Here is a 12,445-nt window from a genome sequence, read left to right as displayed (position 1 = left end):
GTTTGCCTCACTTAAGATGCTAGTTGTACAACAGAGCCACCACGGGTGTCTTGCCAATGTAGTTACCCCGGCAAAAATTGTAACCCCTAGCCGCGGGAGCATGCACACACACAAATCAGTCATGAGTTATGTCAACTTAATTAACTGAAGCCAGAAAAGAACCACAGTTATATATTATGGACATCTACGTTTATATCAACTGGAGAAACTCCATATAGGACTTGAATTACAGTTATAGCTCATCCTACGAGTAATACAGTAAAAAATTGCCTTTTTTTCACGTTCAGTATGGATGTTACGTTATACGACAGAAGAAAAAAATATATATACGTTTTGATGGATGGGCCAAGTTTTAAAACCTCGTAGATAACTACATCACCAAAACATGTAAATCAAGCAAATCAGTGAAGCGCAGTGGCTCCACCCATAGGGTACAATTTTTGACGAGGGTAACTACAGTGGCACGACACCGGCGGGCGTACCATATTCAATGTATGACTATCTTGGCGAAAAGTATAGCTGTCCTAAGCAGCCTGATTTAGAATTCCCCTCAAGAATGATGGGAAACAAAAAACGTTCATTTTCAACTTATTATCATAGATATTTTTGTAAGTTAATTTTATGCTGACACTGCTTTTCGGGGGCATCAACATGCTGTGCCCCCCCTGCCCCAAAAGTCAAACTCTGCCTATGTACTGAGCACATGGATAAAATATTTCAAGCCTTCGACATGAACCATTGTTGCTAAGTTCCCAGGAAAAATTTGATCGATCTTTTATAGTTTTATTTGAATAACTGTTAAATGACTGTTGTGTTACGAATAAAGTTTGATTCAAACACGTGTTGTGTATTTATAATAATTTTATATTTTTTATTTTATTCATAATTTTGAATGATGCCGCTGTTTGCAATGGTATTAATCCTTATAGGATAAAGCTAAACTAAAGTGTAGATTGTTCTGCACTACTATGCACCCATTATCAAATACACTTTGAATAATCCACACTCATGTATTTATTTTTTTTATTACACGCACACACACACACACACACACTATATATATATATATATATATATATATATATATATATATATATATATATATATATATATATACTGGACTGTCTCAGAAAATTAGAATACACAATATTCTAATTTTTTGAGACAGTCCTGTGTATATATACAGGACTGTCTCAGGAAATTAGAATACACAATATTCTAATTTCCTGACTGTCTCAGGAAATTAGAATATTGTGTATTCTAATTTCCTGAGACAGTCCTGTATATATACACAGGACTGTCTCAAAAAATTAGAATATTGTGTATTCTAATTTCCTGAGACAGTCCAGTATATATATATATATATATATATATATATATATATATATATATATATTTACAAACTATTACAGGGGTATCTGTAACGTCACCAATGTTTTTACATGTTTGAGCATCATGGTGTAGTTTCCGTTTTTTTTTTTTTTTTTTTTTTTACCAAAGCCCCAAGAGGCAGCATCTTACATCTCGTCTCAGGTGTGCCGCGGTCCGAACCGCAGGCGGTTTCACTGCTCACTGCTCAGAGCTCACTCAAACGGAGGAATGAGAGCCGAGCGGCATGGCAGACGGAGAAAAGCGGGATGCCAGCCAGCAGTCAGACCGCAACCTTGGAGTGAAGTCTCCAGCTATCTGTAGGTAAGAAATCTCACGGATGTGAAACGGTAAGAAGGGGCTGAGCGGCTTGGTTGTTGGGAGACATGCAAGGACTGTGGTCATGGGACTGGGCTCTTTTGCTATCTATTCCGACTGGATGTAGTCTGTGTTGGTTGTGTAAGTGTTGTTGCGTGCGGAGCTTTTGAATAAAACGAGCAATTCAGTAAGCGATAGATTCAATCTTTAGCTCCACAGCATTGCATAAAAAGTGGAAACGGTTCAGAGCAGGCAGAGTTAATAAAATCACAATTTCCATAGTTCATAGCCCAAAAATATAGGAAGGAGATGGTCAGAGCACAACTTTGGTCAATGCAATACAAATTCACTGTACCTGGGAAGCATGCATGATTGAGTTGCTAAATCAATAATGACTATTGACATTAATTTTTCCAAACCACTTATCAAACACCCTTTTCACAATGTAAATGATTATTTACTAGAACATAAATGCATACTACCACACAAAAGTCTAGCATCAATCACCTGTATTTTCTTGCTAATATTACACAAGTTTATAGACCATTAAAACCCAAACCATTTTTTTATTGTTACAAAGTCATTCTGTCTACTTGTAATTGTTTTTAAATTCAACAATTAATTCACAATTTTTGGAGCCCCAGTGACAACCGACACATTACCCCCCCCCCTTTTTTTTTTTTTTTTTTTAAATGTTTTTATTGTTATTATTATTATTATTATTATTTTAAATATACCTTGAACTCATAGTTCAACTTTGAACATTGTAGATTTTTTGAGGAAAGAACTTTGCTGTGACTTCCAAAGGTGGGTCGTAATGCATTACAGTTACTCCGTTACATTTACTTGAGTAACTTACTGAGAAAAATGTATTTCTAATAGTAGTTTTATGAAACCGTACCTTTTACTTTTACTTAAGTAGATGAGTGAAGAAGGAACGGTACTCTTACTCCACTACTGTGGGCTACACTTGTTACATTTTTCTTTTTTATCCGACAATATTACATTTTACTTTTTTTTTTTGCCAGAGACACCAACAGTGGCTCTACCAGTTTCACCAATGAGACGTTGCAACAATAATCACATGACTCCATTATACCAATCAGACACAAGCTTGCCGTTCTATGATCATGCCAGCCTCACGTAGAGTGCTGCCGTCAACATGACTCAAAAGCGTGGATTTTAACCTCTCTCCCAGTTCTTATTTGCCACCGGTGGACCACGGAAAACCGGAGATATGATCCTTTATATTTCATAATAGGAAATATGTTTTCTCCACTAGAGGGCACTCATGCTCTTTGGACGAATGATGCTTCATTTCTGTACATTTTTTTTCTCTCTCCGGATATATTTTTTTCTTTTTTGGGGCATTTATTTGGCCTAATGTGGTTATGTAATAGGTTTTAGTACAGTATAATAATAAAGGTTCATATCAATAACTTTGCGCTGAGGAAAAAAAATACCACTGTTTAAAGAAAAATCAAACATCATAAGCACTTACTAACAGTGTTATTTATCATCACATGAGGATTTATTTAACCAAATATTTTTTTTACTTGTACATGAGTAATATAATTTTGAAGTGACGTTACTCTTACTTGGGTAAAATTTGGGCTACTCTACCCACCTCGGGTGACTTCATAAAATATTGTGCAACCCTCAGCCAAAGTAGTCTATAATATATTTAAAGACATACTATAACGTTTGGATAATGATGATTCAATTTCCATACAATTTGATAAGATCTGGAAACAAAGTGATAAGATATATGGCGACATAATCATCAATAACCCATTTATGTACATATAAAATGACATTTTAATAATATTTTCAAACAGGTATTTATTGCTGAGCACTGTATCTTTATGACCCTGGAAGATATAACATATATAGATCTATGGTAAAGTATGATATTGACAGCAACAATAAAAAAAGACTTGATGCATGCATACATTTTGTCCTTGTGCTTCGAACATAACAATGACGCAATAAATACATAAAAAATAAATAAATGAATAAAACAGTGCAACAATTCTGCCTGAGTATTATTACTCAGTGTGTGAGTAACTTACCATCACACTAATTTTGGAAACAACAGTCTTTTGGTAACCAATTCCTAGCTTCAGCATAGCCACATCTTAATGATCACTGTATCTCTGGATTACTGGCCAATTTTGTATCAATTGAGGGCCCTGCCATTGATACATTCGTATCTCTTGCCTGTACAAGTAAATATCTGTTCAATTTGCGTTTATTTATTTATTTGTTTGTTTATTTTTGCCCTAGCTCCGTTTTTCAGTGTTGTATTTTACTCAGAAGGGTTAGTGCATAATCCTTAGCCCTAAAGTTGGCTTCATCCCAATGAAGCCATATGTTGTTACCTTGTTTTTCCTCTCTCACACCCTTACTTCACCCTTGGTGATTTGTCTGTTTGATTTGCTTCCATAAAAATAATAATAATAATAATAATAATAAGAAGAAGAATAAAATCAGAATATGGTTTATTTGTACTCATTCACAAGTATATGGTATGTGATACTTCATATTGAAAAGTTACATTTACAGTTTTTCCAAAATGCTAAAACAAAATGCCAACTCACTAAACTAAATAAGCTTTTATCTAAACATATTTCATAAATCTTGCCCCAATTTGTTACACATTTCACATTTAGGCTCAATTCATAAAATACAATACAATACAATCCCCTTTCTCATAAATCTGAACATCAATTTGCCTTGCTAAAACACACGTTGAAAAAGAACTTTGCTCAAATTCTCACATTAAAATAATGCTTGCCACAGGCTGCAAAACCTGAACACAATGAGCACACCTGGCGTCATTTATTAAACACTGCTCAAAACTGAAGACAGTTGACCCAAATGATGTGATCACACCTACAGTATAAAGCCAGATCAGGATGGAGTTTGCTGATGGTTCCAAATGAACATACTAAATGGCGGCATTGTTATGGGCCTGATTTTACTATAATTGTTTTACAGACCACTCTAAAACAACAGTCTAGGGTGCATATGTGTGGGGCCCACAGATACGCACCTACGCATATGTGCGCGTATGTGCATGTTTTAGGCGTGTGGGTGTCTGCTCACTAATGCAATTGTGGACGTACTTGGGTACACCTGAGGCCTACATATTGTACGTAGATTGAAAAAAAAAACATAATGCCGTGAACATTGTTTTCAATGAGTATTGTGTGTAATAGATCTTGTGGTGTTGGATTCTACAGTATTGTCATTAATCTACTTATAGGACTACAGTAATATGTACTCTGTACTGTTTGCATTGTGTACAGTGGTGTGTATAATGTATTCTGAAGACTTACATACTGTTCACCTGAAAAACACAAAACTATGAATACTTAATGGATTCTGAGAAAAGCTACTGTAAGATATCTAACAAGGTTTCTAAAAATATGCTTTGGCAGTTGTGGAAAACAAGTACATATGTGGAGGATCCACAAACTTTTGCACTGCACTTTATTATAATTAAACCAGTCAACGTCTGGCAGTAACTGTCAGTCACTGTCCTTTATTGCCAAATGTATCACATTTGATACACCTAAAATTTCATGATTTTGAGAGTAATTCGGAATTTTGACATTTCTTTTTGGAAAAAAAAAATGATGTCAAGTCAACACATGCATCTGCAGGTTCCATGATAAAAAAGACAGGATTTAGCTAGGGTTATAGATATTAGAGCGCTTATTACACATATTCATTTTGACATTTATTTTGACAAATTTGAAAAAAAGGTTTAATTAGGACCTTATGTTTCAAATTTTGGGATTCTCTGATAATTGCTTCATGTTGCAGGTCTTTAAGGGTCATAAAGCCATTATTGTTTTTTTGTTATCTTTCATTATTTTGATTTGTGCGGTTCAATAATTTAGAGAAATTATCTAAAGCAGCTCTTTGTTGAAGCATGTAGCAGTCGTTTACAGTTGCACATCTCATTGTGATGACCACTGCTCTCTCTCCCGCCCTCTCGCTCCCTCTCCCTCAATTCTGCTGCATCTGCACATTCCACCTGATAAAGCCGAACCTTACTCGGCATGGAGCACATCACTCGTTTGTTAAGAATGCAAATTTCATGTTTGTAACAGTGTTTTTAACTCTCACTATCGGGAAAAATATAGATGCTTCAAAATTGATGAAGTCGGCTATTTTTGTAACGCAGTGAAAATGGAATTTACTTAAATAGAAGGTGTCGATAGTGTGCGAGGTGCAACACTGGTGGGGAAAAATGGTCTTAAAAACCTGCAGTACCTGAACCTGTCACTGGAGGAGATATCAAAACAGAGCAAACTCCCATTCAACTACATTGTAACTTTTGATTTCAGCATTTCATCTTTTGTCAACACCTCTGATGTGAATACATGTGACTTACTGTGCCATTTATTATCTTTTCCAAAACAACTACTTTACACAGCAATACACTATGTACTAGGCCTGCACGATATATTATTTGAATATCGCCATTGTGATGTACGCATGCGCGAAAGTCCCATTGCAGTACGTGCAATTGTTTTTTTTTTGTTCTTTTTTTTTTAACACGAAAACATTTTTTTTTCTTCATAAAAGCAGCAAGCCATGTTCCGCACAGCCTCTCTCCCGCTATTAAATAATCTATTTTGTATACAGCAATCTTCATCGTTCACAGATGAACCCCCTTAGTCTGAGTTAAACAATACCTTGTGGTCATTTTGAGTCATCCAAAATCATCTCAAACAGCTATTCAAGTTATCTGGTGAAAATTATTCTACTGTAGTTCTATTATCGGCATTTACAGTGTATCGCAATATATCCCAAACCTCCAAAAAGTCACAATGTTATCTTTTTCCCATGTCATTCAGCTCAACCATTTACTCTTCGATTCTTTCCCACAAAAACGTCAGTAATCGTTCATCATTGTTTGTAAACAACACATTGATGACAGCAGATGTTGTGAGTTGCATTTCGTTTACGTGACATCTTCTGTGATTGTTTTTTTTTTTAGATTCGGTCTGTGCTTGTTAGCCCCAGCACAAGCATGCTAAAACAAGGCTCCAATCAAGTGATTACACTCATAAAACACAAGATTGGTGAAAACGTGTCGTCTTGTTTGCTTGGAAAGAAATCTTGCACCCTCTGTGGCCGTTTGTGGAATAACTTGGAGACTCCTGGTCTAAACTGTCCCGAGGTATGTGTGTGTGAATGAATGGTTGTTAATCTCCTTGTGCCCTGCTATTAGCCAGCAACCCGTCTACTACTGCTCATAGTATAGGCTGGGATTAGCTCCAGTATCCATGTAACCCTGTGAGAACTTTCGGCCCGGAAGATGAATGAATGAATGAATGAATGAATGAATGAATGAATTACTGTGAAGCTGACTGCTTAATGGCTGCAAATCGAGGTGGCATTGTTCACAATAAATAAAACCCATAATTTAGTAAAATACGTCTTGAGCCAAAATTATGTTTTTTTGTGTATTTTTTTTTATTTAAGTAGGGACTTTTGTGAGGGGAAATGATGTTCATTCATTTATGTTTCATACCGCTTATCCTCACAAGGGTCGCCTGAGTGCTGGAGCCCATGCCAGCGGACTATGGGCAGGAAGGAAAATGATGTATATTTACAAATTATGTATAAGTAAATTACTTAAAAATAATAATAATAACAATAACATTTATATTAAATAATTTCTAAATTCATAATGAAATTTTAACCTTTAGCACGACAGCAACTTAATTGTACATGCAAATTTACAAGGTAATTTGTTCCACAGGCAATTAACACTTCATCTTAACTTCTACAATACAGTATAATATACATACATTGAAATCCAAATCAGTGGCATTATGAAGAAATGGCTGGACATTTACATTTTTGTCAAAAAAATCTGAGATATTTACGGGGAAGAGGATTAAATCTAAATATCTAAATGCCGGTACAAATTCATTATTTTCTATATTCTAAAATTTTAATCCTCAATATTTCGATCCTACATTTAACTGTATATATTTTTTTAAATCAAACATCATGATTTGTTTGAATGGGTGAGCCACTTTTTTGTTGTGTCATATTTTTCTCTATTTTCAGATCGTTTTAACTTCAAGTAATAATGGTTACTCCTTAAAACCTAATATTCTGTTACAATGATTTACAGTATTTTACTTATGTGAAGGGCCATTGAATGACAGAGAGGAACAAGCCTTACGTGATCAATGGGCGTCATGAATTATTGAGCATCACTATGGTGCATAGCAAGAGGAGTGCCCTATTGTGCTAATGTTTCTCTTGTCTGGGATTTCTGTCCAGCGGGTATTCTGCTAATGCCAGCATTTTCCTGCCATAGCATAGTAAATCTGATGCACACAGACAGTGTAAACAGCAGAGTGAAAGAGAGAGGCAGGAACAGATTAGATAACACTCCCTTCTGATGGCTTCGGCTTCTGCTCTTAATAATTCCCTCACCATCTCTTCGCTGCAACAAACGCAAGAACAAGCTAGGAATCTAACGCTTCTGCGATTGACCCATACGAGCCACACCTCCACCCTTTTCTTCCAGCTATTCTCCTTGATGCTCCTCCCCCTCAATCTACCTCCCTCCTTTCCTCTGTAAAGCACTTGCTCCTTCTCCTCTTCTCGGCTTCGGATGCCCTCCTTACTTACAGTATGGACTCAGGAGGGGAAGGAGAAGAGGGTTGGATGGAGGACCAGTGGGAAAAATGGTAAGACACTAGACAAATTTTCTGTGCGTGTACTGGCATGCAACAACATGGATGTGAGACCTTGTGTTTGTGTGCCACTCTTAACATGCTTTTTTTCCTATTTGCCGACTTTGCTCTGGGCAGGCTTGCCCTTGAATGGACGTTCATGCATATGCCTTTGTGTTCCTAGGAAGAGATGTAGAGCCTGCAGACCAAAAATAGCATGACAAGGGATTGCACATTATAGCACATAACAACCTAATGTGGATAATGTTATGACAGTAGCATAAGGGCGGGAAAAGCACTGTGTGAATAGGCCTGTGTTGGGCTTGTTTTCATTCATCAAACGATGACTTATGTTGATGTGTAGTATTTGACAGGACTGTCCTGCGCTGGGTCCTAAGTGTGTCCTTGAAAGGGCAAAGCTGATGAATTGCAAGCAGCTTGCACCACTGTAGTCTCTTAGTTGAAGTATAAAGGGGTGAAACATTGGGGACTGGTGCAGGTACACATGCATATGATTCAACAACTACGGTAAATGCCAGGTTCAGGTTATTTAGTATGATGCTCGACATACATAAGGGAATTGTGGTGTTGTTGGTCATTTTGTTAGGTGCATAACACAATCTAAGAGAACAGCATGAATACGATGTACTTTTTGAACATTTATAGTCATCTAAATTAGCATCTGGTGTCAGATGTTACGAAAGTAATTTCAAAGTGTCCCTTTGCCTCACAAACTCAGTGCTTGCAAGCCAGTGCAATATAAACCGTTACAGTAAAATTCTACTTTTACTTCAGGAAACTTTACATGCTTCAGTGGTACCTCAAAGTTTTCGATCAATGATGCTGGCAGGATTTCCAAGGTAACTTTTTCTTCGGAATCATTTTGCAATGTCCCACCACCAGAATTTAAAGTGATGCTCTCATAAAACTGAAATTTATTTTGTACGGGAACATACAGTGCTGCTCGAAAGTTTGTGAACCCCACAGCGATGGTCAGATTTTTTGTAAAAAAAACTAAAATAACCTTATTAAATGTTAAGTTATACCCAAATCCACAATACTGACATTCCAAATAATGGACTGAAACAAAAGAAATAGTTATATTGTCATTCTTTATTTAACAAAAGTGGTTGATTTAAGAAAAACTCAGATATCATGTGTGCAAAAGTATGTGAACCCCTTCAGTTAATAGGATATTGCGCCTCCTTTTGCAGAGATTACCTCAACGAAACGGTTTCTGTAGTGACTAATCAGCCTCTCACATCTACTTTGGGGGATTTTTGCCCATTCTTCCTTGCAGAACGCAGTCAGTTGAGAGAGGTTTGATGGGCGTCTGGCATGAACTGCTCGCTTCAGGTCCCGCCACAGCATTTCAATGGGATTTAGGTCAGGACTTTGACTGGGCCAGTCCAGAACACGAATCTTCTTCTTTTTCAGCCATTCCTTGGTTGTATTGCTGGAATGCTTTGGATCATTATCATGTTGCATGATCCACCTTCTGCCAAGCTTTAACTTCAAAACAGATGGCGTCAGGTTATGTTCTAGGATTTGACAATATTCCTCAGAATTCATGATTCCCTGGACTATGTGGATTTGTCCAGGTCCTGAGGATGAAAAGCAAGCCCAGATCTTGACATTCCCACCTCCATGCTTCACTGTTGGGAGAAGGTTCTTTTGGTGGTATGCAGTGTTGACTTTTCGCCAGACATGGCGGTTTTGGTTGTGACCAAACAGTTCAATTTTGCACCTACATCAGTTGATGAAAACTCTTTTTAATTTAGTCTCGACAACACAACTGTTAAAAAAACAAAAAAAAACTACTGAATTGATTGATTAGGAAATCAGGTTGAAATAATAGAAAATTCCAAAATGTTGAGGGTGTTCACAAACTTTTGAGCAGCACTGTATCTTCAATATATCACATTATACAACAGAGCAAACAGATGAATGACTTCCTTAGTATGAACCATGAAGGGGCACAATAATTTAAGCACCTGATTATATATTTTCATTTTTACATTAACTCATCACACAGAATGCCATGACATCCACACGTGATTAACAAACAGTACATGCAGGTGGACTTAAGCCTGTCGCAATATGCAATAATTCCATTTATCGCACGGTAAATAAAAATGAAGGCGATAATTTTTCCGCTGCGATTTATCACCTCGCGTGCACCTGCGTGCGCGCGTGCGGCTGACGTGCTGTTAAAAGTTCGGCTTCCTTGTTACCAACTACGCAAAATGCATTTTAGTTCTGTTTTTAGTTTAGTGCAGTTTAAGTTTAGTGCAGGTGGACAAAAAAAAAAAAGAAAAGGTGACGCTTACCATTGAAATGAAGACGTTAATGATAGCAAAATAGAAGTGTGCATCCATGAACTGGGTCGTAGAATGCCGATCTCGGCCGGTGTGGCGGTCCCCCTCCGTTCGCCAGTCTTTATAAATTAAGGTGACAGTTCTTATTGTGGTAACATCGCCTAAGAATTCGCCAGCTTCGTCAGGTTTCAAATCATTTATTCCATCAACTCGCCGAGTGTCCACTGCTGTTGACGCCAGGATCGAAACAGAAAGTGAAATAGCGCTCTCCTGCTCACCGTCAGCCCCGCGGTGCGTTCAGGTACACTAAAAAAAAGTCCGCCACATTAGAAGCCGATTCGTTACATAATTACAGGTACTGTACTGTATTATTGTTATTATTGCTATTATTATATTATTGTTATTCTGATTTTAATTCATATTTTATTTGTTTTGCTCTTTGTAATTGCTATTTGCAATTGTAACAGCAGTATTTATTTAGGATGTAGTGTGGGTTTTTGGGCTGTGGAACGAATTATTGGAATTATAATGTATTCTTATGGGAAAATCCTGCTTGACATACGACCATTTCGACTTACAAACAAGCTCCCGGAGCGAATTAACTCCGTATGTAGAGGTACTACTGTATTACACATGGAACGCCATAGCAGAAGCTATGAGGGGAAACGTTTTCATTTGCCGAGATGCTTAAATTATTAAGTGGAATTTTATTTTTCTTAAAAAACACATTTTATTTCTTCTATGTTTCTGTGCAGTATTAATATTGTTGTCTTTTCCTAAAAAGTATTTTTGAATTTAAGAGTAAACATTTATTGCATTTAAATGGGTGTACATGATCTATTAATATATACTGTATTCTCACAGTGTTATTGTAATTTTTATTTTTTTTTAATTGGGGGGGGGTGCAATAATATCGCATATCGCAATAATTTATGAAATAAATTATCGCACACTAAAATTTGTTATCGCGACAGGCCTAGGTGGACTCAAATAAATTGCATTTGTACATAACTGAAAAGTTTAGCCCTGTCCATTAACACAAGGCTGAAGGGGAACAAACACTACAAGTTGCCCATGTTATCCCTGCTCTCAGAATAATCTTGACATTTATCTGAAATGCTGAGACATCACTCCCACAATGCTATTACTCCTTGTTGCCAGTGGAGCACACTGTACTACACTCAGTGGTGGGTTGACTTGAGCACCTGTCATGACAAAATTCAAAATTATTTCCAAACATAAACTTTTTGGAGGGGGTTAGTGTTTTTAGACAAATACTGTATACTGTATTACCATGGATAATCATGAATATACACTGGCATGTACTCTCTAAGACAATGACCTCGACCAGATTTAAATGAAGTATTAATTAATAGTGCTGTCATGGGAGAATAAGTGGACATTGTAGAAATAGGTCCAAAATTACTGAACAGCTAATTAAATATTAAAGTCCACCCTAGAGAGACTTTTCTCTTTAAAATGCATAATAGTAGTTCTGGATCTTGGCAGTTCACTTACAAATATCATAATCTTTTTTATTTTTTTTTTAAAGGGGGCTGGTAAAGTTAAACGTTGTTAGTTACTCCATTTAGATGTTTAAAAGAAAGGAAAAATTCAATGTTTTTAGGCCTATACCATTTTGTTCCATATATAATTATGATAAAGAACCTAATCTGAAAAGACATTGAATAGTAACATGGGCATGCATTATCAGGATCTAATCAACAT

At 36.5% G+C, this 12,445-nt stretch overlaps 1 protein-coding gene across 4 annotated transcripts in view; it reads left to right on the top strand.

Annotated features, from left to right (window-relative positions):
- Positions 1-1,547: 1,547 nt before the first annotated feature.
- LOC130916094 (C-Jun-amino-terminal kinase-interacting protein 1-like) overlaps positions 1,548-12,445 on the top strand; it is a 59,945-nt gene continuing 49,047 nt past the window's right edge. The window contains exons 1-3 of one of the 4 annotated variants that reach the window (XM_057836531.1): positions 1,582-1,692; positions 6,701-6,883; positions 8,358-8,414. In XM_057836531.1, the coding sequence (XP_057692514.1) occupies positions 8,359-8,414 (56 nt within the window). In that variant the 5' untranslated portion in view covers positions 1,582-1,692; positions 6,701-6,883; position 8,358. Of the gene's footprint in view, positions 1,693-6,700; positions 6,884-8,251; positions 8,415-12,445 lie in introns of all 4 variants that reach the window. The other 3 variants (XM_057836524.1, XM_057836538.1, XM_057836517.1) reach the window with 3 other exon arrangements.

This window comes from Corythoichthys intestinalis, chromosome 1 (genome assembly GCF_030265065.1).
Source record: "Corythoichthys intestinalis isolate RoL2023-P3 chromosome 1, ASM3026506v1, whole genome shotgun sequence".
Taxonomy (NCBI): domain Eukaryota; kingdom Metazoa; phylum Chordata; class Actinopteri; order Syngnathiformes; family Syngnathidae; genus Corythoichthys; species Corythoichthys intestinalis.
This window is presented reverse-complemented; position numbering and strand designations above follow the sequence as displayed.